This window comes from Oncorhynchus mykiss, chromosome 23, assembly GCF_057628025.1.
Source record: "Oncorhynchus mykiss isolate SJ-2025 chromosome 23, ASM5762802v1, whole genome shotgun sequence".
Lineage (NCBI taxonomy): Eukaryota > Metazoa > Chordata > Actinopteri > Salmoniformes > Salmonidae > Oncorhynchus > Oncorhynchus mykiss.
The window spans coordinates 6,299,253-6,325,434 of NC_143044.1; the positions used below are offsets into that span (position 1 = coordinate 6,299,253).

Genomic DNA, 26,182 nt, shown 5'->3' on the forward strand with positions numbered 1-26,182 from the left:
GATATTTTTTGGTACCCTTCATCAGATCTGTGACCATGATATAATCCTCTCTCGAAGCTCTACGGTCAATTCCTTCGACCAGATTTTGGGTTTTTTGCTCTGACATGCACTGACAACTGTGGGACCTTATATAGACAAGTGTGCCTTTCCAACTCATGTCCAATCAGTTGAATTTACCACAGGTGGACTTCAATCACGTTGTAGAAACATCTCAAGGACGATCAATGGAAACAGGATGCACCTGAGCTCAATTTCGAGTCTCATAGCAAAAGGCTTACTTACTTGATTTCATTGTTATTTTAAGTAAAGACGTAAAACAAAATAGTAGTCAGACACATCCATGTTTGAGTAAAAACACTTGATTTATCTGTGTTGTGCTGATAGAGAGTTATGTTTTTGGAAGTTATACTTAAAATTGTTAGGTGACTGTTTTTAGAGGATTGTGTGTAATTTAACATTTGTAGACTTTATGATACTTTTACAGTATTGTATGCAAGTTTGAAGTTTGAAAACCGTAAAAAAAATTGACGTTCAATAATGAAACCACAAATTCCCACCATCAAAGTAATGTGCACCACTCATTATGACAGATGCTTACAGTGTACTGGAATGAGCATTATGCGCAACAATGCATGTTAAGGTGGGTTGAAATCATAAAACTGAAATCTACTCAGAACAATTTACACGTGTCAACAATGAATAATGGTTTAAGTTGATTGCAAAATAGTTGGGAAGAGAATTTCGATGTAGCGAGTCCATGACACATTGTTTATGAACAGATCCACAAAACGACGCCGGATCCGACACTTGAAATAGTTTTTTCTATTTAAATTATTATACAAAATCGAGCTAATTGACACGAATCAACCGAGGCACCCAGGGCCCACAGCAGCCTTTTCAGTCTCCACGTTTCCAAGTAGTTGCCAGGCCACTTGATCGTCTACTCTGCTATCATTGGCGATAGGTAGTGTCTGTCATGCTGGGCCACTGGCATGGACTTTCCCTATCCGTATCCACTATCTTGAAGCTCACGGTTCTGCTTTACTCATTGGAGTTCCATGTTGCCATTCTCTACCCGTCTGCAATCTACTGAACGCCTCTTCTTTGCTCGGCTTTAACAGGAATGAATACCACGGCCGAAAAGAAGTTTCGGCCAAGAGACATTTTATCATTTTTAACATGTACATTGTCTTAGATTATTTGATAAGAGAGACCATTCGGAATGAAATTGAAAACCGGCCGCATACATTTTTGTGTTTCATCGACACCGTGGAGCTCAAGGGGGGATATGTGCCTGACTTAAGCCATTTTTTTGCAGACAAAGAGAGCTACTGAGTACTGGTTTAAAAAGACAAAAGGGTAAGTTGAGAATACTTATAACCACGATGAATTACGGAATACGTGTTAGCTATTTAACTAGTTTCTATCGCATGAAAACAATATTGTCTAGATACGTCTGTCTGTGTAATTTCTTGTCAGATTCATTCATGCTAGCTAACTATTTAACTAACGTTCGCTTGCTAGCAGACCAACTCGACGTTGAAGCTCATGTTAGCATCATGCTAGCTAAATAGCTAGCCACCGTTATTTGGGAAATCCAACATTTTTTTTTGTGGGGGGGGGGGGGGGGGGTCTCTCGGTGAAGTTTATTTTTGTATAATAACGTTACAAGTGATCTAGCGATGTATATTATCACAACTCCCACCTGTCTAAAACCAATTCGTATTAGACAGCTCCTTACATGTCATGATGTAACGTTAAGGATAACTATTGTCAATGTCCAGTGGTGGTAGTAGTTGGCTAGCTACAGTAACTAGCTAGTTTAGTTAGCTAGCTAGCCAGTGGTGTCTGACCCGAGAATAGGCCTTGATTTGGCTAGCTAGCTAGGTTATAGCCTAGTTAGCTACGTTACCTCACCAATGAATGTTCCAAATTATAGTAACGTTATAGCTGATGTCGTTCTGTGCATGCACCATACTCTACTGCTATTATGAAGTATTTCACTTCGTCCTTATATATTAACAATGAATGGAATCAATCCAAGAATAACGGCTTTGCTAATTGTTTCCTTATGTGTCCCAGGTATGTCTTCCACCATTGTCATGCAGCACCCTTAAACGTGATTTATTGTAGGGCTAGCCTATCCCAAGGCTATACTGGCATATTATTTAAGATAAGTCAACTTTATTGTCCATTACGTTTGCACAGAATGGAATGTCTTTGCCTCTCAGGCCTACAGTAAAACGATAAAACGAACATTAAACATTTACATGTCAGTTAATCAGTCTTGTATAGGATTGTCACTGCAGAGGGGATAAAATATTGTATTTGTCCATTCTTCCTTGCGAGTGGCACCTTTTTAGTCTCCGACCTGACAGCAGCATTGCGAAGGATGCCTGCAGTAGGTGGGTGGTGGTGTTGAGCACCTGGAGTGCTTTCCTGGCGATGTTCTGTGTGTACACTTATTGGAATTGTGGCTGTTTCCTGACGACTGTTTTACTGACCTGATTGACGACTTGTGCAAGTTTACTCCTCTTCCTGACTGAGAAGTTCCCATACCAGCAGGAGATGTTGAATCTGTAAACCATAGTCAGTGTGTGTTTTGCTTTCTTTAACGTTTTAGCTGCCTAAGTAGGAAGACAATGCGTTTTTTAAATAAATGAGGTAATTGTTTTCCTGGAGGTTGTTCGTGGTCTAAAATTGTTCCCAAGTATTTAAAATGTGTTACTCCCCAGCTTACCTCCAAGGCACAATTCTTTATTCTTGGTGACATTAAGGTCAATGAAGCTATTATCAATCCATGTCACAAGACAGTCAAGGAACTGGGAGTAGCTTGAGCTAGACTTGCCCTCCAGGCAAGCAACCAGTGCCATATCGTCCACATATTTGCCACTCTGGTCATTAAAAAAATAAATAATAAAGTGTCAAGTGGAACACAGCCAGTGGTCAGGGATGTTGATAGGGAAGTTAGAATGGGAGGTCTCCAGAGATGGTCTGGAGTAGGGGGTGGGGTCGGGTGGCCAGACATCACTAGTTTCAGAATTTCATCTGGAGAAAGGGGTGAAGGCGTAGGGTAGTTCTGTGAGAGTGGGACCAGTGGACTAAATCGTCTGAGAATGGGATAATGAAATCACAACTCGCAGATGTGCTCATACTAGATTTTTTTTCAGTTTGCACACATCTATTTTTAGGTGCAAATGCAAGTGAAATGGTCGCACTGAATAGCCCTGGACTAAGGTGCCTTAAACACTGACCCTCTGGGGTTGATCCCTCAGGGACTTTTGGACCCACAGCACCAGGCCCGAGTTGACATTTAGGTCACAACGTTTTTTAAGTAGAAAGTGTGGTTGCACTATATTAAAGGCTGTGGATAAGTTCATGAATAAGATTTTGGTGTGTTGGCTTAGTCAACGCTGATTTGTTTTCATAATTAAAATGTATGAAACATATAGGCTTATGCATTAGTGTAATGCAGGGGTGACCAATCCTCCTCAGACTGGAGAGTTACTGGGTGTGCAGGCTTTGCTCCAACCCTACTATACTCAGGAAAAAAAATAAACGTCCTCTCACTGTCAACTGTTTATTTTCAGCAAACTTAACATGTGTAAATATTTGTATGAACATAAGATTCAACAACTGATACATAAACTGAACAAGTTCCACAGCCACGTGACTAACAGAAATGGAATAATGTGTCCATGGAAAAAAAGGGGGAGGTAGTAACAGTCAGTCAGTATCTGGTGTGGCCACCAGCTGCATTAAGTACTGCAGTGCATCTCCTCATGGACTGCACCAGATTTGTCAGTTCTTGCTGTGAGATGTTACCCCACTCTTCCACCAAGGCACTTGCAAGTTCCTGGACATTTCTGGGGGGAATAGCCCTAGCCCTCACCCTCTGTTCCAACTGGTCTCAGACGTGCTCAATTTGATTGAGATCCGGGCTCTTTGGCTGGCCATGGCAGAACACTGACATTCCTGTCTTGCAGGAAATCACGCACAGAACGAACAGTATGGCTGGTGGCATTGTCATGCTGGAGTGTCATGTCAGGATGAGCCTGCAGGAAGGGTACAACATGAGGGAGGAGGATGTCTTCCCTGTAACGCACAGCATTGATTGCCTGCAATGACAACAAGCTCAGTCCGATGATGCTGTGACACACTGCCCCAGACCATGACAGACCCTCCAAATCGATCCTGCTCCAGAGTACAGGCCTCGGTGTAATGCTCATTCCTTCGACGATAACTGCGAATCCGACCATCACCCCTGGTGAGACACAACCGCGACTCTTCAGTGAAAAGCACTTTTTGCGACGGTGGGTTTGTGCCCATAGGTGACGTTGTTGCCGGTGATTTGTCTGGTGAGGACCTGCCTTTACAACAGCCTACAAGCCCTCAGTACAGCCTATTGCGGACAGTCTGAGCATTGATGGAGGTATTGTGCGTTCCTGGTGTAAATCGGGCAGTTGTTGCCATCCTGTACCTGTTCTGCAGGTGTGATGTTCAGATGTTCCAATCCTTTGCAGGTGTTACATGTGGTCTGCCACTGCAAGGATGATCAGCTGTCCGTCCTGTCTCCCTGTAGCGCTGTCTTAGGCGTCTCACAGTACGGACATTGCAATGTATTGCCCTTGCCACATCTGCAGTCCTCATGCCTCCTTGCAGCATGCCTAAGTCATGTTCACACAGATGAGCAGGGACCCTGGGCATCTTTCCTTTGGTGTTTTTCAGTCTAGAAAGGCCTCTTTTTTTTTGTGTGTGTCCTAAGTTTTCATGACTGTGACCGTTCCACAGGTGCATGTTCATGAATTGTTTATGGTTCATTGAACAAGCATGGGAAACGGTGTTTAAACCCTTTACAATGATCTGATTTATTTACGAATTATCTTTTGAAAGACAGGGTCCCGAAAAAGGGACCTATTCTTTTTTTTTTTTGCTGAGTTTATATCTGAAGTAATACGTTCCATCCGTAATGGTCTTATATGGGCTGTTGGTGTGTATTATGTGATATTGGGTTGCTCAGTGTCATTTGGCAAAGCAGGAATTTAAGATAGCTGCAGTTTTAGTTGTGTTAAGAGGGTGTCAAATCAAATCTAATTTTATTTGTCGCATACACATGGTTAGCAGATGTTAATGCGAGTGTAGCGAAATGCTTATGCTTCTAGTTCCGACAATGGAGTAATAACCAACAAGTAATCTAGCTAACAATTCCAAAACTACTACCTAATAGACACAAGTGTAAGGGGATAAAGAATATGTACAGAAAGATATATGAATGAGTGATGGTACAGAGCGGCATAGGCAAGATACAGTAGATGGTATTGAGTACAGTATATACATATGAGTATGTAAACAAAGTGGCATAGTTAAAGTGGCTAGTGATACATGTATTACATAAAGATGCAGTAGATGATATAGAGTACAGTATATACATATGAGATGAATAATGTAGGGTTTGTAAACATTATATTAGGTAGCATTGTTTAAAGTGGCTAGTGATATATTTTACATTTCCCATCAATTCCCATTATTAAAGTGGCTGGAGTTGAGTCAGTGTGTTGGCAGCAGCCACTCAATGTTAGTGGTGGCTGTTTAACAGTCTGATGGCCTTGAGATAGAAGCTGTTTTTCAGTCTCTCGGTCCCAGCTTTGATGCACCTGTACTGACCTCGCCTTCTGGATGATAGCGGGGTGAACAGGCAGTGGTTCGGGTGGTTGTTGTCCTTGATGATCTTTATGGCCTTCCTGTGACATCGGGTGGTGTAGGTGTCCTGGAGGGCAGGTAGTTTGCCCCTGGTGATGCGTTGTGCAGACCTCACTACCCTCTGGAGAGCCTTACGGTTGTGGGCGGAGCAGTTGCCGTACCAGGCGGTGATACAGCCCGACAGGATGCTCTCGATTGTGCATCTGTAGAAGTTTGTGAGTGCTTTTGGTGACAAGCCGAATTTCTTCAGCCTCCTGAGGTTGAAGAGGTGCTGCTGCGCCTTCTTCACGATGCTGTCTGTGTGGGTGGACCAATTCAGTTTGTCTGTGATGTGTACGCCGAGGAACTTAAAACTTACTACCCTCTCCACTACTGTTCCATCGATGTGGATAGGGGGTGTTCCTTCTGCTGTTTCCTGAAGTCCACAATAATCTCTTTAGTTTTGTTGACGTTGAGTGTGAGGTTATTTTCCTGACACCACACTCCGAGGGCCCTCACCTCCTCCCTGTAGGCCGTCTCGTCGTTGTTGGTAATCAAGCCTACCACTGTTGCGTCGTCCGCAAACTTGATGATTGAGTTGGAGGCGTGCGTGGCCACACAGTCGTGGTTGAACAGGGAGTACAGGAGAGGGCTCAGAACGCACCCTTGTGGGGCCCCAGTGTTGAGGATCAGCGGGGTGGAGATGTTGTTGCCTACCCTCACCACCTGGGGGCGGCCCGTTGTTGTGTTGTCGTCGCCTCAATAGGTTGATCTCTGCAACCTCCCTTTCATAGGCTAGGCCTACGTCATATTAGCTTTGCATTGAATGCACTGAGATGCTGCACAGGCATGCTGCACAGAGGTTTGCATATACATATACAGTGCATTAAAAAGTATTCAGACCCCTTGACTTCCACATTTTGTTACGTTACAGCCATATTCTAAAATGGATTCAATTACTTTTTCCCCCTTATCAATCTACACACAATACCCCATAATGACAAAGTGAAAACAGGTTTTTAGATTTTTTTGCAAATTTATAAAAAATTAAAAAACTTATTTACATAAGTATTCACACCCTTTGCAATGAGACTTAATTGACATCAGGTGCATCCTGCTTCCATTGATCATCCTTTTAGGTCCTTGACTGGAGTCCACCTATGGTAAATTCAATTGATTGGACATGAAGGTCCCACAGTTGACAGTGCATGTCAGAGCATAACCAAGCCGTGATTGTCCGTAGCGCTCCGAGACAGGATTGTATCGAGGCACAGAGTTGGGAAGGGTACCAAAACATTCCTGCTGCATTGAAGGCCCAAGAACACAGTGGCCTCCATCATTCTTAAATGGGAAAACGTTTGGATCCACAGTTTCTTCCTAGAGCTGGCCAAACGGAGCAATCGGGGGAGACGGGCCTTGTTCAGGTTGGTCACTCTGACAGAGCTCCAGAGTTCCTCTGGAGATGGCAGAACCTTCCAGAAGGACAACCATCTCTGCAGCACTCCACCAATCAGATCTTTATGGTAGAGTGGCCAGACGGAAGCCACACCTCAGTAAAAGGCACATGACAGCCTGCTTGGAGTTTGCCAAAAGGCAGCTAAAGATTCTCAGACTGTGATCAAGCAAGATGCTCTGCTCTGATGAAACCAAGATTGAACTCTTTGGCCTGAATGCCAATCATCACTTCTGGAGAGAACCTGGTTCCATCCCTACGGTGAAGCGTGTTGGTTGCAGTGTTGGTTGCATCATGCTGTCGGGATGTTTTTCAGCGGCAGGGACGGGGAGACTAGTCAGGGTCAAGGGGACAAATGGATGGAGCAAAGTACAGAGATCCTTGATGAAAACCTGCTTCAGATTGCTCAGGACTTAGGGCGAATGTTCACCTTCCAACAGGAGAACGACTATAAGCACACAGCCAAGACGACGCAGGAATAGCTTCGGGACAAGTCTCAATGTCCTTGAGTGGCCCAGCCAGAGGCAGGACTTTGAACCTGATTGAACATCTCTGGAGAGACTTGAAAATAGTTGTGCACCGACGCTCCCCATCCATCCTGACAGAGCTTTTGAGGATCTGCAGTGAAGAATGGGTGTATCTCTCCAAACACAGGTGTGCCAAGTGTGTATCTTCATACCCAAGACGACTCAAAGCTGTAATCGCTGCCAAAGATGCTTCAGCAAAGTACTGAGTAAATGGTCTGATTACTTATGTAAATGTGATATTTCTTATCTTATTATTATTATTATTATTGATGTATTTTTCTTCTATAATCCTGTTTTTGCTTTGTCATTGGGTATTGTGTGTGGATCGAGAGGAAAATAATGTAATCCAATTTAGAATAAGGCTGTAACAAGAAGTGGAGGGGTCTGAATACTTTCCGAATGCACTGTAGGCCTACTACTTGTCTGCTAGTGAGACTGGTATAGAAAGATCACATCTGCATTAATTATTTTGGGTGCTGCGTTTGGAATGCTCACTCAAGTCTCTTTGATGCCTAATCAGAATGCCGCCATGCTAATGTGGACACAGGATGGACAGCCTAACCACAGTATCTTATAGGCTACCCTGTGTAGGAGCCGTAAGTAGATGAGGGCCTCGCTACTCTTAGACCTGGAAAACTATTCGACCACATTACAGTATTGTGGCAGTGCATTTAGCCTATGCTTACATCCCATATCCTAGTGCCCACCACTGCCTTATCATTCTGAAACACTGAAACATTACATGTTACACCTCTGATATGTTGCATGACGGGATGGGCTATTGTCCTTCTGATGTTTTGGAAAACAGCCTACATTTGATTGAGAATTAAAGGCTATGTGCCAGGCATTGCGTGCGGGCACTCGCCAAAATTCAGATTCGTTACCGGCCCAACATAACCACTGTTAATGTTGCACAATGACAATATTTATTTCTGTGTAAAACAACACATGGTTTAGCTATTCTTGGGCACAATTTTAAAGCTGGTTTTGGAAAGTAAATCCTCCAATGCTTCTTGTCTTGTAAACTAACTTTTCTTTGTTTGTTTTCGTGGACATGATTAGCCTTCGTCAGGATAAATTCCGCCAACCCACATGGAAAAACATGGCCCCCTTTAAGATGGTTTTGATATTGCTTCATATTACCAACCAGTCCATCGGGAGGGAAATGTGTGAACAAACGAAAATAGCAAACAGCTTTATGCTAGTTCTCATGCACTTTTCTCCTATTAAGTGCGTTTGCTGAAAGCGGCATTGTCCAGTGGACTCAAGTTCTTTATTTCACCACCACTTAGTGTGTGTGTGTGTGGGAGAAAAGCCTAATTCAGAAAACTGTTCCCAGTCAGTCTCTGTGTATGGAATTGAACTATACGTGCAAGCAGAGTACTCTGCATAGATTAGCTCACACGAAAGGTTACCCATGCGTGTACAGTATGTTCATAGTTAGTCTTGCTGTGAGTGGGATGAAGCTTGCCTTGGTTGGTCGCTGTGCGTTGGGCTGTTATAATGGAAGTAATCAAGGCCACCCCAAGTCTGAAATTATTTTGGGGGAATTTCTGTGCATATCAGAACCTAGTGTATACGTGAATGACCTTGCTGTTTGAATTGGATTGGCCTAAATCCTTATATTAACTGTACACATTTTATGGGATAGTGTTTTTTTTCCCCATGAGGCTCATGACAACTGTGATGGATAGGTTAATGCAATTGAAAAGGCCTTATAACCAGAACCGCACGGAATTTGCGCTTGCAGAATTCCGCTGAAAATCTGTGGAATTTCAAATAGAATGCATACGATTCCAAATCTAAAAATACGCTGCCAACTGATGGCAAAGTTAAATAAAATGTACTTGTATAATTTACACTTTGTCCTCTGTTTTCATTGATGTATTTGAATCACTGAAAAGTGTAGCCAGACGTGTAGCTCCTCCCCCGTGTGAGAGGTGCATACAGCACGGTGAGTGAATGACAGCTGTCTGAGGAGAGAAGTATCTAGCAAAAAATGGCATCAAACAGCGGTGGATCACCTGAGGTCACTCCGACAGAAGAAGAAGAGGGGCTAGTGGAACAGGTAAGCATTCTGATGCTTCAGCTAGCTATTAGGCTTGCTCTAGCTAGCTAATATCTGTTCTTGACAATTTACATTTACATCTAGCTAGCTAATATCTGTTCTTGACTATTTACATTCACAACCGAAACAGTTTGGCAAAGTTTGTGGATATATTGTCATTTTGTGATGTTTTGGAGATCCTTTAGGGTTTTGTCAGCGGTTCGGGCGTACACTTAAATTATTTTTAAAAAATTGTTAAGTGTTCTAGCCGATGTTTGGGAGCCAAAGTCTACGCCCCTTCGTCGATGATTGGTCAACTGTAGGAGTGTTGTGAGTTTCTGCTTCTTGTCGATTCGAGCTGAAACTTGGTGTGGATTCAACATGGCGAACGACAACTTTGAGCATCGATTGACCGAGGAGCTACAAAAGTACCTACACCAGTACAATTCTAGCCATACATTATATAAAGACCAGCATGTAAATGACAATTCATGGAGGGAGATTGCAGAAACACTGGGGTCCGACCCGAACCCTTGTTCGATAAAGTGGGTTAGGGTTCAGGACAAGTTCGTCAAGGCAAAGAAAATAAACAAGGACCGCAGTGGAAATGTCGGTGGAAACTCCACAAATTTCACTGCTGGCTTGTTCGGCATGGGAAGACTGAAAGCAGCATGGCATCTACACCAAAGGCCATTGAAAAGAGCAGCCATGTTTTGCTAACAATAGCTAACCAGTTAGCTTAGGCTACTTGCAGCATACTCGTGCAGGGAAAACAAGCCAACCAACCTAACTTAAGATCTTTACTACTTTTGAGCAAACATAATTTTGTCATAGAAATAAATTCTTAAGCTTCCCACATTGGTAACACAAGGTTTGGTAGCAAGGTCCAGCTAGTTGAGTAGCTAGGCCAGGCTTTCTCTACTCAAATGTTTGCAACATTATATAGTCTACTGTAGTCTCGGTTAATGATATTTTGATGTTCATTAATGTTTTGGATATATGTACTAAATAGCCCTCTACTTTATTTTCAAGACGCAAACACCATTGAATGAAAACAGCACCTGGTTTTGTTCTCTTTGCCCCAGTACTGACTGGTGATCGGCCCTTAACTCATTTCCTGCAATGAGTTGCTGTGCAGAATTAGAAACAATGTCCATGCTGGACCTGCAAAGCTCTATCCTGGGCCCACCTCCAAGACGACCTCCACTGGCTTGCTCCTCACTGATGCCACAGAGCAGCAGGGGTGTGAGAAGGGAAAAAAGAGCAGCAGTCCTTGACACATCACTCTCAAAGGCATTGCAAATGTTTGAATACATATTTCAAGATTTGGAGAACGTCATGCACCGAGCCACCTGCTTCTCCCAGAGGTAAATAAATCATTTCAGACTTTACTCTGATCCCCTTTCCGCTGTTCTGTTCTTTTTCCTCATCTCCGCACCACACACACATCTCCAGACACTCCTGATTTCCCTTCTCTTCTCATCCTCTCCACAGGGTCCTGGCACCTATAGCTGATTTCATCGATGAACTCCTGTCAAAACTCCGGGACGGATTTGATCATCGGCTGCATGAGTTGGTGCATGACTTCAAGAAGAGGACATGTACCGAACGACTGGGAACACAGTGAAATTAACAACCTGTTCTGTTGTTCAGACATCTCAGGAGTCAGACACTAGACCCTTTCATTTTGTTCCATTTCCTTTTGTTATTTACATGTCTGTTCAAAAGACACTTTATTTTATTATTATTATTATTTTTTTACTATTGTTCCAATATATATATATACATACTTTTGTATGTATGTGGACACCCCTGCAAATTAGTGGATTCAGCTATTTCAGTCACACCCATTGCTGACAGGTGTATAAAATCAGGCACACAACCTCTGTAGACAAACATTGGCAGTAGAATGTCCTTAATGAAGAGCTCAGCTACTTTCAACTTGGCACTGTCATAGGATGTCACCTTTCCAACAAGTCAGTTCATCAAATTTCTGCTCTACTAAAGTTGTACCGGTTAACTGGGCTCCCAAGTTTTGCAGCGGTCTAAGGCACTGCATCTCAGTGCTAGAGGTGTCACTACAGACCGTGGTTCGATTCCAGGCTGTATCACAACCGGCCGTGATTGGGAGTCACACAGAGCGGCACACAATTGGCCCAGCGTTGTTAGTTTGGGCGGGGTAGGCCGTCATTGTGAATATGAATTTGTTCCTACCTGACTTGCCTAGTTAAATAAATAAACAATGTGCTGTTATTGTGAAGTGGAAATGTCTAGCAGCAGCAACGGCTCAGCCACAAAGTGGTAGGCCACAGAAGCTCATATAACGGTACCGCTGAAGTTGTCTGTCCTCGGTTGCAACACTCACCACCATGTTCCAAACTGCCTCTGGAAGCAGTCGGCTCAAGAACTGTTCATCGGGAACTTTATTAAATGGGTTTCCATGGCTGATTCCCCGCACACAAGAGTAAGATCACCATGGACTCTGGAGCACTTGAAACGTGTTGTCTGGAGTGATGAATCGCGCTTCAACATCTGACAGTCCGACAGACAAATCTGGGTTTGGCGGATGCCAGGAGAATGCTACCTGCCCCAATGTGTAGTGCCAACTATAAAGTTTGGTGCAGGAGGAGTAATGGTCTGGGGCTGTTTTTCATGGTTCCGACTAGGCCCCTTAGTTCCAGTGAAGGGAAATCTTAACGCTACAGCACACAATTACATTCTCGACGATTCTGTGCCTCCAACTTTGTGGCAACAGTTCCTTTCCTGTTTCAGCATGACAATGCTCCCGTGCTCAAAGCGAGGTCCATAAAGAAATTGTTTGTCAAGATCGGTGTGGAAGAACATGACTGGCCTGCACAGAGCCCTGACCTCAACCCCATCGAACACATTTGGGATGAATTGGAATGCCGACTGTGAGCCAGGCCTAATCGCCCAACATCAGCGCCTGACCAAACTAATTCTCGTGGCTGAATGGAAGCAAGTCCCCGCAGCAATGTTCCAACATCTAGTGGAAAGCCTTCGCAGAAGAGTGGGGGCTGTTATAGTAGCAAAGGGGGACCACCTCCATATTAATGCCCATGATTTTGGAATGAGATTTTCGCCGAGCACTTTTCAACTATTGTTCACGTAGTGTATTTACATCCCTTATAAATATGTATCATCTACACATGATATTTGACTTTTTTTTTTCTCTCTTTTTAAATTTTATTTTTTTATTTTTTACGTGCCTGTTCATAGCAGACACTGTTGTACAGTTTGTCAGAAATATTTGTAACACTTATATTTTATTCCATACACTTCTTTACGTGTCTGTTCTCGGCAAACAATTTCGTGTTGCGTTTTACTTTCAGAAGCAACAATAAAGGTTTGCGTGCTGAAAAAGCTCTGTTGGCATTTATTCTCAATACAAAGTTTCAATGCATTCTATTTGAAGCTGACAAAGTACAGAAGAGCTCTGTGCCACAGTGTCTTCTACTTGTGGTGTAGCTCAATCTAATCTAAATGACTGCACGCTGAGAAGTCCCAGAATCAGGTTTCATTTTTATCAAGGTTAAAACTACTGGTTCACCGTGCATACGAAGAACTGAGTATTTGTGTCCTAGAATCCTTATCCTTGAAGCCGAATGCATTCTCTGACTCTTGGACAATGAGAGTAGTGTTAGTTCCAGGTACGCCCAGGGTTATTGAGATGGACACCTGTGAATGAGAGGTAACGGGTGTCATATATATATATATATATATATATATCTGTACAAAAATTTAAAAGCCACTTTAAGAATTTCTAAGATTTTACTGAGTTACAGTTCATATAAGGAAATCGATCAATGGAAATCAATTCACTAGGCCCTAATCTATGGATTACATGTCTGCAGGGATGCTTCTATGAGTGGGCCTTGGACGGAATAGGCACACCCACTGGGGAGCCAGGCCCAGCCAATCAGAATGAGTTTTCCCCCACAAAGGGCTTTATTACAGACAGAAATACTCATCAGCATGAGATTTTTTTTTAGTTGTGCAGTGGCAAAAATATATACTGTATATATTTGCGCCCATCTAAGTGAACTAATCCATTGCTGAAGCATAGACTAAAAGCCAAATCGAGCTCTGTACCGCATCGCCATGCCCCTCCCAAATGTGACGATCCGGAGGGCTCTAGAGCTCCGCATTGACATGATTGGTGAGGGCACGTCGGGGCGAAACATCCTGTATAATCACAAACTCACTTTCTTGAAAACTTCCTTCACAACAGCTCTGTACTGTGCTCCACAAAATGCAGGAAGTATGAATGCCCTGACTTCTGCAGAGGCTGTATCTCCGTAAATGCTGCATGGCCAATGCAGACGTCGGAATGCCCATGCAGTGCCCAGATGCACAATGCCCTTCTCTCTCCAGAATGTTCTCTCTCCTGCCAGTTTGTGCACATTCATTTTTTCCAAAACTTCAGTGTGTGCGTTTGATTGTTAGTGTATATCAATTCCCCATTTCATACATTGCCTTCGGAAAGTATCCAGACCCCTTGACCTTTTCCACATTTCGTTAGGTTACAGCCTTATTCAGATTTATATTTAAAAAAAAAAAATATATATATATATATATATATATATATATATATATATATATATATATATATATATATATGTATATATATATATGCAAAAACGGGTATTAAAAATGTTTGCCAAAAAAAAAGTATGAAGACCTTTTACTTGGTACTTTATTGAAGCACCTCTGTTAGTGATTACAGCCTTGAGTCGTCTTTGTTATGAAGCCACAAGCTTGGCACGCCTGTATTTTGGGAGATTCACCCATTCTTCTCTGCAGATCCTCTCAAGCTCTGTCAGGTTGGATGGGGAATATTGATGCCCAGCTCTTTTCAAGTCTCTCCAGAGATGTTTGATCGGGTTCAAGTTCGGGCTCTGGCTGGGCCACTCAAGGACATTGAGACTTGTCCCAAAGTCACTCCTGCGCTGTTTTGGCTGTGTGCTTAGGGTTGCGGTCTTGTTGGTAGGTGAACCTTCACCCAGTCTGAGGTCCTGAGCACTCGGGAGCAACTTTTCATTAAGGATCTCTACTTTGCTCCATTCATTTTTGCTTTGATCCTGAGTAGTCTCCCAGTCCCTGCTGCTGTAAAACATCCACACAGCATGATGCTGCCACCACCATGCTTAACCCTATGGATGTTGCCAGGTTTCCTCCTGACATGACGCTTGGCATTCAGGCCAAAGAGTTAATCTTGGTTTCCTCATTGTCTGAGGAGTCTACCTTTTTGCTAAACTCCAAGTGGGCTGTCGTGAGCATTTTACTGAGGAGTGGCTTCTGTCTGGCCCCTCTACCATAAAGGCCTGATTGGTGGAGTGCTGGTTGATGATGGTTGTCCTTCTGGAAGGTTATCCCATCTCCACAGAGGGACTCAGGAGCTCAGACAGAGCGACCATCAGGTTCTTTTCTCCCCGATTGCTCAGTTTGGCCGGGCGGACAGCTGTAGGAAGGGTCTTGGTGGTTCCATTTAAGAATGATTGAAGCAAGGAAGCAACTTTGTTGTTGGGGACCTTCAATGCTGCAGAAATGTTTTGGTACCCTTACCCGGATCTGTGCCTCGACACAATCTTGTCTCGGAGCTCTACGGACAATTCCTTTGACCTCATGGCTAAGTTTTTTTTTCTCTGACATGCACTGTCAACTGTAGAACCTTATATAAACAGGTGTGCCTTTTCAAATCATGTCCAATCAATTTAATTTACGACAGGTGGACTACAATGAAGTTGTGGAAACTTTTCAAAGATGATCAATGGAAACAGAATGCACCTGAACTCAATTTAGAGTCTCATAGCAAAGGGTCGGAATACTTAGTTTAGGTATTTGATTTTTTTAAAATTGTATTATTATATACATTTCAAGAAATTTGGATTTCAGTTTGTCATTATGGGTATTGTGTGTAGATTGCCTGCTGAAATGTTTTTATTTAGCCCGTTTTAGATTAAGACTAATAAAACGTGGAAAAGGTCCAAGGGTCTGAATATTTTCCGAAGGCACTGTTTATCACCAGTAGAACATTTTACTGTTAATTCCTTTAATTTCTGATCTATGTTTTTTTTTTTGGTTACGGTTATTTCTGTTAATGAATTCAATTTTTTAAATAATTTTTTTACTGTTTTCATTTTCGGACACATTGTTTGTATGGCACATAACCTATGCAACACTTGTGAGAAACAAGTTTTTGGTTCATTTAATTCTATTTAGTTCTGTCAATTCAATTTAGTCATTGTGTTTTGTTTGGAGTGCTCCTGTCAATGTTGAGTAAGGCCGCACACCTGATTACACTTAGTAGTCCTATAGGCTACCTGGCCTGCGCGCAAATGTAGGCATATAAATTTGCCCCTTTGGGGATCTGATAGTATTTCTGATTGGCTTAATGTACCAACACTAATGAGCTGTGGGAGCTTTTCAAAATAATGTTTTCTTCACCTCAAACAGTAAGCAAACAGTCTGTTTTTACATCAATTGAGTGACCACAGCTCTCTCCCTTTCGATAACCACTCAACGTGAAAGTGAAAAATGTAATGCTCGGATCCAGTGGAAATGTCATAAAATAGGCCTACCTGATTACTTCTGACCTGTGCTTGACTTGGATTGAAATAGGTTTCGGTACTGGTACTGTTTTTATATTTAGGTGCAATAGGTCCACAATGCTTTTGAGCTAGTATTCTATAAGAGGAACAGGAGTACAAGCGCTATAAAATTTGAGGTGCCCAAGTCAAGCACTGCTTCTTATCCCTTGCACAAATAGCCTGTGTCTGTCCAGAGCTCACTGGGGTGGGAAACTCTTGAGGAACCAGAATATTTGATAAAATGTTTCAAGTTCGTTGCAGACATGCCATGCTTAGTCAGTGATTTATTGGATATGTATTTTATCAGGATATTTTCTACCTACAGGCTGCAATGTTTTTATTTGTAGGCTTTATGTAGGGTATTTTTTACATGGTTGCAATGGCAATATAAGTTACTTTTTGGGTTTGTATTATCTTCATTTAGATTTGGATAGCATTTTGATTAACCATATGACAAAGATTGAGATATGAAGACATTCTTATTATAAATGTTCCAACATCTAGTGGAAAGCCTTCCCATAAGAGTGAAGGCTGTTACAGCAGTAAAGGGGAGACCAACTCCATTTTAATGCCCATGATTTTGGAGTGAGATGTTCGACAAGCAGGGAGCATGCGAGCACACTCGATCGCTTAGGCTAGCCGACAGCCGAACTGAAGCATGCTGACGCCTTTAGCCTACCATGAGCAACCTTATGAGTTATGCTAAGTTTAGATCAGGGGTTCCCAAACTTTTTAGCTTCGTGACCCACCAGTTGAGGTGTCTGAGTCGTGACCAGGGGTTGAGCGGGGAAAAAACATAGACCAAAGAATAAGTAAAAAAAAAATATCTTGACAGCGGAAATAATTTTTTTCATTTTCAAAGCTAATCTCCTGCAATTCCACACATCCTACCAAGGAGCTGAAAAACAATTGTGGCGTTTTTAAGCAAATTTCCTGCAATTCTACGCATTTTGATATGGCTAATGCCGTGTTCTTATACTCAATTCTTATAACAATCAATGGGGGCCTGATTTTCTAGCTTTTATTTTGTTGATTTAAAATTCTGAAATATTATTGGCTATTATTGAAAAATGTGTAGGTCTGTTATCTTTTCTACATGCATTCAATTTGTTTTTTTTTTCTTTGTTTTTTTGACAATGTCGTCCCGCGACCCACAGTTTGGGAACCACTGGTTTAGATGGTACGAGTTAGACAGCAAACGGGGTGTCATTGTTTACAATGAGCACACCACGGTAAATGTTGAGGCTGGCGGTGAATGCCGTCAACCTCCACGGTAGACGGGACTTGCCGCCAGAGTTCAAGTATTTCAACTTTTGCCGTCTGCCGTAGCTTTGAAGTTCAACCGGATTTCGATTTGCACTGTTTGTTTACTGAAATCACCATAGCAACGCATGCGTCGTGCTTTTGTCGTTACCGTTGCCATCTTTCTTTCTTTCTTTCTTGGCCCGCTATGCCAACTGGTATGAAGGTGTTTGCGTCCCTCGTCTAAATGCAGAATTAGGCCTATGCTCATTACACACTGTCCACTGTTGGCTCTCTCCCCACTCGGATGTGGGTGTGTTGAATGTTTTTGTTTGGTTGAATGCAACAATTATTTTGGCATTAAGAGGGATATAGCGATCAACGTCCTAATAATGTATTAAGGATACCGGTATTTGTGCCCACCACTTCTATCACGTGCATATATCGCGAGAGTGATGTTCACTACATTTTCTACCAAACGTGACATATTAGTCATGTCTCGTGCCTCTGTCTTTAGAATAGTGACGGTATGCAGTCATTTTGTCATGCCCACGCGACTTGGGTGCTTGTTTTGTTCCATCTTGGTCAGTTGGTTATTGTAAGAGAATGTGTTCTCAATGACTAGCCTGGTTAAATAAAGGTACAATTTTAAAGAAAGTCCTTGGTAAAAAAAAATGATAAGAGAATTCCTCTGATTCTAGCTTGGTCTGAATGTCATGAGTTGTGTTAGTCAGTCATTGGCTGCTCTAGGCCAGGGGGGAATAGATCTTGGTTAATCATAGTAATCAGTCATGTGCTGAGGAGTCTGGCTCTGATTCAACAGGCATCTTAATATGTATTATCTCCAGCAGAATACAGGTGGCTACATACACTGAGTGTACAAAACATTAGGAACACCTTCCTAATATTGAGTTGCACCCCCTTTTCCATCAGAACAGCGTCAGTTCATCGGCCGATGGACTCTACAAGGTGTCAAGCTTTCCACAGGGATGCTGGCCCACGTTGACTAATGCTTCCCACAGTTGTGTCAAGTTGGCTGGATGTCCTTTGGGTAGTAGACCATTCTTGATACACACAGGGAAACTGTTGAGCGTGAAAAACCCAGTAGCGTTGCAGTTCTTGACACACTCAAATTGGTGCATCTGGCACCTACTACCATACCCCGTTCAAAGGCACCTAAATATTGTCTTGCCTTTACACCCTCTGAATGACGCGCACACACACAATCGATGTCTCAACCTGTCTCCCCTTCATCTACACTGATTTGAAGTGGATTTAACAGGTGACATCAAGGGATCATAGAAAGAGCAAGTGTTCCTAATGTTTTGTTTTTAAGGTTAAAAAGATGAGGTCCTAAAAAAAAAAAAATCTGTGACATCACAAGGTAGGATTAAAAGAAAAACAGTGATTTTCAAACACAGATTCGCTGTGACGTGGGAAAAGACTCTCCCTTTGGCTAGAAACTCATAGCAGGTTTACAAATGTAATTCATTGGGTAGAACAATTTTAATGTTTTTTTTCTTTCTACAAAATATAGGAATGCGCCGTTTTCACATACAGTGGGGAGAACAAGTATTTGATACACTGCCGATTTTGCAGGTTTTCCTACTTACAAAGCATGTAATTTTTATCATAGGTACACTTCAACTGTGAGAGACGGAATCTAAAACAAAAATCCAGAAAATCACATTGTATGATTTTTAAGTAATTAGCATTTTATTGCATGACAAGTATTTGATCACCTACCAACCATTAAGAATTCCGGCTCTCACAGACCTGTTAGTTTTTCTTTAAGAAGCCCTCCTGTTCCCCACTCATTACCTGTAAGAACTGCACCTGTCCACACACTCAATCAAACAGACTCCAACCTCTCCACAATGGCCAAGACCAGAGAGCTGTGTAAGGATATCAGGGATAAAATTGTAGACCTGCACAAGGCTGGGATGGGCTACAGGACAATAGGCAACAACTGTTGGCGCAATTATTAGAAAATGGAAGAAGTTCAAGATGACGGTCAATCACCTTCGGTCTGGGGCTCCATGCAAGATCTCACCTTGTGGGGCATCAATGGTCATGAGGAAGGTTAGGGATCAGCCCAGAACTACACGGCAGGACCTGGTCAATGACCTGAAGAGAGCTGGGACCACAGTCTCAAAGAAAACCATTAGTAACACACTACGCCTTCATGGATTAAAATCCTGCAGCGCACGCAAGGTCCCCCTGCTCAAGCCAGCGCATGTCCAGGCCCGTCAGAAGTTTGCCAATGACCATCTGGATGATCCAGAGGAGGAATGGGAGAAGGTCATGTGGTCTGATGAGACAAAAATAGAGCTTTTTGGTCTAAACTCCACTCGCCATGTTTGGAGGAAGGATGAGTACAACCCCAAGAACACCATCCCAACCGTGAAGCATGGAGGTGGAAACATTCTTTGGGGATGCTTACCCGCAAAGGGGACAGGACGACTGCACCGTATTGAGGGGAGGATGGATGGGGCCATGTATCGCGAGATCTTGGCCAACAACCTCCTTCCCTCAGTAAGAGCATTGAAGATGGGTCATGGCTGGGTTTTCCAGCATGACAACAACCCAAAACACACAGCCAGGGCAACTAAGGAGTGGCTCCGTAAGAAGCATCTCAAGGTCCTGGAGTGGCCTAGCCAGTCTTCAAACCTGAACCCAATAGAAAATCTTTATTGCCCAGCGACAGCCCCGAAACCTGAAGGATCTGGAGAAGGTCTGTATGGAGGAGTGGGCCAAAATCCCTGCTGCGGTGTGTGCAAACCTGGTCAAGAACTGCAGGAAACGTATGATCTCTGTAATTGCAAACAGGTTTCTGTACCAAATATTAAGTTCTGCTTTCTGATGTATCAAATACTTATGTCATGCAATAAAAAGCTAATTAATTACTTAAAAATCATACAGTATGATTTTCTGGATTTTTGTTTTAGATTCCGTCTCATACAGTTGAAGTGTATCTATGATAAAAATTACGGACCTCTACATACTTTGTAAGTAGGAAACACTGCCAATTTTGCAGGTTATCAAATACTTGTTCTCCCCACTGTATGTAGACAATGGCATTGTGCTGGAGATGAAATGAAAACAAGGTTGAAAAGTGGTGTAGTTGCCCTTTAACTCAGTTGCAGCTGACTGTGCAAAATCCCTGTTTGTCTATTGAAACAGGTTCCACTCTGCCTATGTATATCACTGTTGTAGCCAGCAATGCCTAGTTATTCATGCTAGTACAGACTGTAGAGCCTGCTCTGCTTGGCTCATTTAACTGGGCCAACTATGTTATGTAACTGGGGCAACTATGTTATCTCTGCCAATGCGGGTGGGAGGGAGCCAGGGACTACAACATGGCAGTTTGGAGAGCAAATGAGATCTCCCATTACTAGAGGTTTGAAGTCAATCAATGGGTTCAGTTGGAAGGAAATGCAGTGTTAAACAGATCCATTACCTTTGGTAAGGAAGGGAGAGAGCTGCCTGCCACAAGTTGAGTCTATTAGCCTTAACATGATCTTGGAGAAGCAAACTATTTTGAAGGCAGTTTAGGGTCACTGCTCTCAAGAACCTAGTATAACTCACACACAAACCAATTAATCAGTGTGCATATGTGGGCTGGCTCTCTGTCTGCTGTCTACACTGTTGTGACAGGGAAAGTTCTTGGTCAGGTCCAGACTGGCTCTGTAATACAGTACATACCAGCAGATCAGCTGGGAGAAGGCAGATCCCTGGGTTCATTTATAGCCATGGCCTTGTCTCTGTATGTCTGCCTGGCAACTCCTCACTCACCGTAACACTCCAATTACACCCCCCCAAATCACTCACTCGCTCTCACTCACACAATAATCACCCAATTTCCCCCCCACACCCAGCTTTTGTCTATAGCAGTGGTTCCCAAACTTTTTATATTCCCGTACCCCTTCAAACATTCAACCTCCAGCGTATCCCCTCTAGCATCAGGGTCAGCTCACTCTCAAATGTTGTTTTTTTACCATCATTGTAAGCCTGCCACACACGATACAATACATTTATTAAACATAAGAATGAGTGAGTTTTTGTCACAACCCAGCTCCTAGGAAGTGACAGAGCTCTTATAGGACCAGGGCACAAATAATAATCATTTTGCTCATTATTTAACCATCTTATATATAAAACCTTATTTGTTCATTGAAAATTGTGAATAACTCATCACAGGTAAATGAGAAGGGTGTGCTTGAAAGGATGCAGACAACAAATAATTTTCCACACACAGTGTTTGCCTGTATTTAGTTTTCATGCTAGTGAGGGCTGAGAATCGACTCTCACATAGGTACGTGGTTGCAAAGGCATCAACTTCTTAACAATGCGATTTGTCAAGGCAGGATACTCTGAGCGCAGCCCAATCCAGAAATCTGGCAGTGGCTTTTGATTGAAATGCAAGTTTCAAGTTGCAATTTTGATGAAGCTCTCTTGTTCAGATATCGGTAAGTGGACTGGAGTCTGGGCATAAAAGGGATAACGAATCCAGTTGTTTGTGTCATCCGGTTCGGGAAAGTACCTGCGTAATTGCACACCCAACTCACTCAGATGCTTCGCTATATCACATTTGACCTTGTCCGTAAGCTTGAGTTAATTTGCACACAAAATCATACAATGATGGAAATACCTGTGTGTTGTCCTTGTTAATGCAGACAGAGAAGAACTCCAACTTCTTAATCATAGCCTCAATTTTGTCCCGCACATTGAATATAGTTGAGAGTCCCTGTAATCCTAGATTCAGATCATTCAGGAGAGAAAAAACATCACCCAGATAGGCCAGTCTTGTGAGAAACTCATCATCATGCAAGCTGTCAGACAAGTGAAATTTATGGTCCGTAAAGAGAACTTTAAGCTCGTCTCTCAATTTAAAAAAAGGTCTACTTTGTCCCTTGATAACCAGTATGTTATAAAAGCGTTACATATCATTGCATAGTCCAAAAAATACACGAGTACAGGGGCTTTGCTTTAACAAAGTTAACAATTTCCTAGGTAGTGTCCAAAACGTCTTTCAAGCTGTCAGGCATTCCCTCGGCAGTAAGAGCCTCTCGGTGGATGCTGCAGTGCACCCAAGTGGTGTCGGGAGCAACTGCTTGCACGCGTTACCACTCCACTATGTCTCCCTGTCATGGTTTTTGCACCATCGGTACAGATGCCAACATGAGCAGCAGCTACGTTTGGCTACATACGGACCGTTAGTGGAATTCCCACGAGAGAGTAACGGTTAATGTGATTGGATGTTAGTTATTTGACTAGGCTACATGTATTTGACATTGTGTTGTTATTTCGCTGAACACTAGATGGTTTAACCTACTCAGGCAAGAAAAAAACCTCACCCAAATGTATACCCCTGTTTTTAAATATAAATGGACTGTTTGAAAACATTTTTATTTGGCATACCCCAGACGGCATTGCAGGAGTATGCACGATGATCAATAGGATCACTACCATTTTGAATTTGCAGAATTGCTACATTGTCTAGGCCTAACAAAATGTTAAGGGGTTTCATGCAATTGTTAATGTAGGTCATGTATTGTTTAGTGATGTAGGTCATGTAATGTAGGTCATGTATTGTTTAGTAATGTAGGTCATGTATTGTGTGAGATTCCTGTACCCTACGATTCGTCTAATCTGATATGTGTTCATGTCTGGCAGGGCTTGGTCACTATCCATGGAAAAAGTGGGCAAGATGTGGAGCAACCTGAGGAACCGATGCCAGACCCTCTTCCACAGCGACGGTGCGGGACCCAGTACAGAGAACAGCGTGGTGGAAGAGGACGGTATGCACTGTGTGGCGGACCTGGGACGGGGAGAAACTTCAGGCGAGGCCCAGGCATCTCGGGCCTCCAGCCTTTCCCGAAGCCTCTTGCCGCTTCCCGGGGTTACTGGAGGGCGACGTCACAACTGTGTGTCGGACATCCCCCAGATGGTAGAGAGAACCACAGACAGAAAAGACAATGAGGAAGCGAGAGGGGCTCCTTGGGGAGTCCCTATGGGCCGGAGAGACTCGTACTCGCGCCATGCACCTTGGGGGGGCAAGAAAAAACACTCATGTTCCACTAAGACCCAGAGCTCCATGGATACAGACAGGCGGTCGGGACGCGCGCGCGGTGCCGCTGGGCGAAGGGAGCGTCGCTACGGGGTCAACTCCATCCAGGAGATGGATGACTCTGGAGACGGGGGGCGTAGTCTGAGCACCCGCTCCCTGCGCCAGCGGCTTAGCGACACAGTGGGCCTGTGTCTCCCCCTTCCCCCCCGCCGCCGCTCCCTCTCCTCCTCCCCCCAAACCCCCACCATCTCCAAGCGCAAGATCCACCTGACAGAGCTGATGCTGGAGAACTGTCCCTTCCCCCAGGGCTCGGACCTGGCCAACAAGTGGCACCTGATCAAGCAGCACACAGCGCCTGTCAGCCCGCATTCCTCCTCGGCTCTGCTAGACGCCTTTGACCCGGCCCACCCCTCCCCCGAGGACGAGGAGGAGCGTCTGCGCGAACGCCGCAGGCTCAGCATTGAGGAGGGAGTGGACCCCCCACCCAACGCCCAGATCCACACCCTGGAGGCCTTGGCGCAGTGCTCCTCTCTGTACAAACTGGGACCAAAGATGGCCCCTGGCATTGCAGAGGCCTCTGGGGAGGGCACGATGGCCAGCTGCTCAGGAGGGGCGGCTGGGTCGTCGGGCTCGTCGGGACAGGTGCTCGGAGGGGCTACAGCCCAGCTGGCTGACTGCGACTCGGAGGAGGACTCCACCACCCTTTGCCTGCAGGCCCTGAGGCCTAAGCTACGCCACACGTCCGGGGATGGCCATCTGAGCCGGAACCAGCCTGGGCCCTGGAAGGTGCACACCCAGATCGACTACATCCACTGCCTGGTGCCGGACCTGCTTCAGATCACTGCGCTGCCCTGCTACTGGGGCGTGATGGACCGCTACGAGGCAGAGGCTCTGCTGGATGGCCGGCCTGAGGGCACCTTCCTGTTGCGTGACTCGGCCCAGGAGGATTACCTGTTCTCGGTCAGCTTCCGTCGCTACAACCGATCGCTGCACGCCCGCATCGAGCAGTGGAACCACAACTTCAGCTTCGACGCCCACGACCCCTGCGTGTTCCACTCATCCACCGTCACGGGGCTACTGGAGCACTACAAGGACCCCAGCGCCTGCATGTTCTTTGAGCCGCTGCTCACGGCACCTCTCCACCGGACCTTCCCCTCCGGCTTGCAGCACCTGGCCCGCGCCGCCATCTGCCGCCGGACCACATACGACGGCATCGGCGCCCTGCCGCTGCCCCCGGCCCTGCAGGACTTCCTCAAGGAGTATCACTACAAACAGAAAGTGCGTGTGCGCTGGCTGGAGAGGGAGCCGCCACTCAAGGTCAAATAGGGGAGCGGTATCTGGCGGCCTGTGCGCCGCGGACGGAGTTGAAACAGAAAAATCCCTGCCAATCAGGAGAGGCCATACTGAATGAACAAAGCACTACTCAGTCAGGCAAGGAGGGGTAACTGGAGAAACAAGGAGTTAGGTGAAGTGAGCTATCCAAGATTCATTCTAATCTCATTATTGTTTTAGTTATCATTTACATCACTTGGGATACATATGTATCATTATATTCAGTACAATGCTGTCTGGCAAGCACACATGGTTTTTAATGTTGAACAGGTTCTGAAAGGGAGAGCACAAGCCTTCATGCTTTGTGTCCCTCTCACCTTTTTAATTCTGTCAAGTGTCTGCCTGATCCCACAGCATGAGCTGCCTGCATGCCCTCTCACCCCCCCCAGTCTCTATCTAGGCCCACATGGTTAGCTAGCAATGTTGTACAGTTCACTCATGCTTTCTATCTTTCCTTTTCCATTTTCTTGATCAAGTGACTATACTGCCTGGCGGGCATTGTTAGGCCTCAGGTGTAATGTTAATCATCGCTCTCCTGGGAGGGGGGGGGGGTCCAAGGCCACGTCCAAGGGTGCTGCTGCTACATCCTGCCTCTGTACACCTATAGGGAGCAGGGCATACACAGGAGTGGGTGTGGTTACAGCGACTCCTGGGCTTTTTGATATCCTCACTGTGATTTCTCTAAGCATGAATCATTGTCTCCCATTGCTACTGTGTTGCCACAGAAGTGCGGCTCTTATAATGGAACAATACTAACGATATTTGTCCTGGTTGTTTTCTCACGTCTGTCAGTGGCTCAAACTGGCAACAGAGCAGGCACTTTAACTTGGTCTGGTTTGTTTCTGGTCCTGCGTTCTGCCTTCATGGTGTCACACTGTGCCATACTCAGGGTTAACTTGTTATAATTCAGGCCCATTGTTAGGTCAACGATTGAGCCCAATGGTAGAGTGAATGCCAAGAGTGTGTAAATATGTTATCAGGGCAAAGGGTGGCTACTTTGAAGAATCGCAAGTATAAAATGTATTTAGATTTGGTTACTACATGTCGGCGACAGCCGTGCGGCCCAAGTAGGCAACGGCATGGGGATTTTGTCTTCAGTTTCAAAAACCTGTCTGGGACAGCTAAATTGTGGCCAAAATCGTGTAGTGTACACCCAGCTTGACCTAACTAAACTGACCAAGACGTTACTCAAACAACATACTCATACATAATTCTACCCAAAAA

The 26,182-nt window shown here is 44.2% G+C and overlaps 1 protein-coding gene across 1 annotated transcript; it reads left to right on the plus strand.

The window, feature by feature from the left end:
* The first annotated feature begins 725 nt into the window (after positions 1-725).
* Positions 726-26,182, plus strand: LOC110503083 (suppressor of cytokine signaling 5). The gene is made up of 2 exons (XM_021581436.3): positions 726-1,359; positions 23,233-26,182. Exon 2 carries the CDS (start codon positions 23,249-23,251, stop codon positions 24,950-24,952), a length of 1,704 nt encoding a protein of 567 aa, XP_021437111.3. The 5' UTR covers positions 726-1,359; positions 23,233-23,248; the 3' UTR covers positions 24,953-26,182.

What these genes read in the sequence shown, in the direction of transcription:
- LOC110503083 (XM_021581436.3), top strand. Translation starts at nt 23,249, where the DNA reads ATGGAAAAAGTGGGCAAGATGTGGAGCAACCTGAGGAACCGATGCCAG.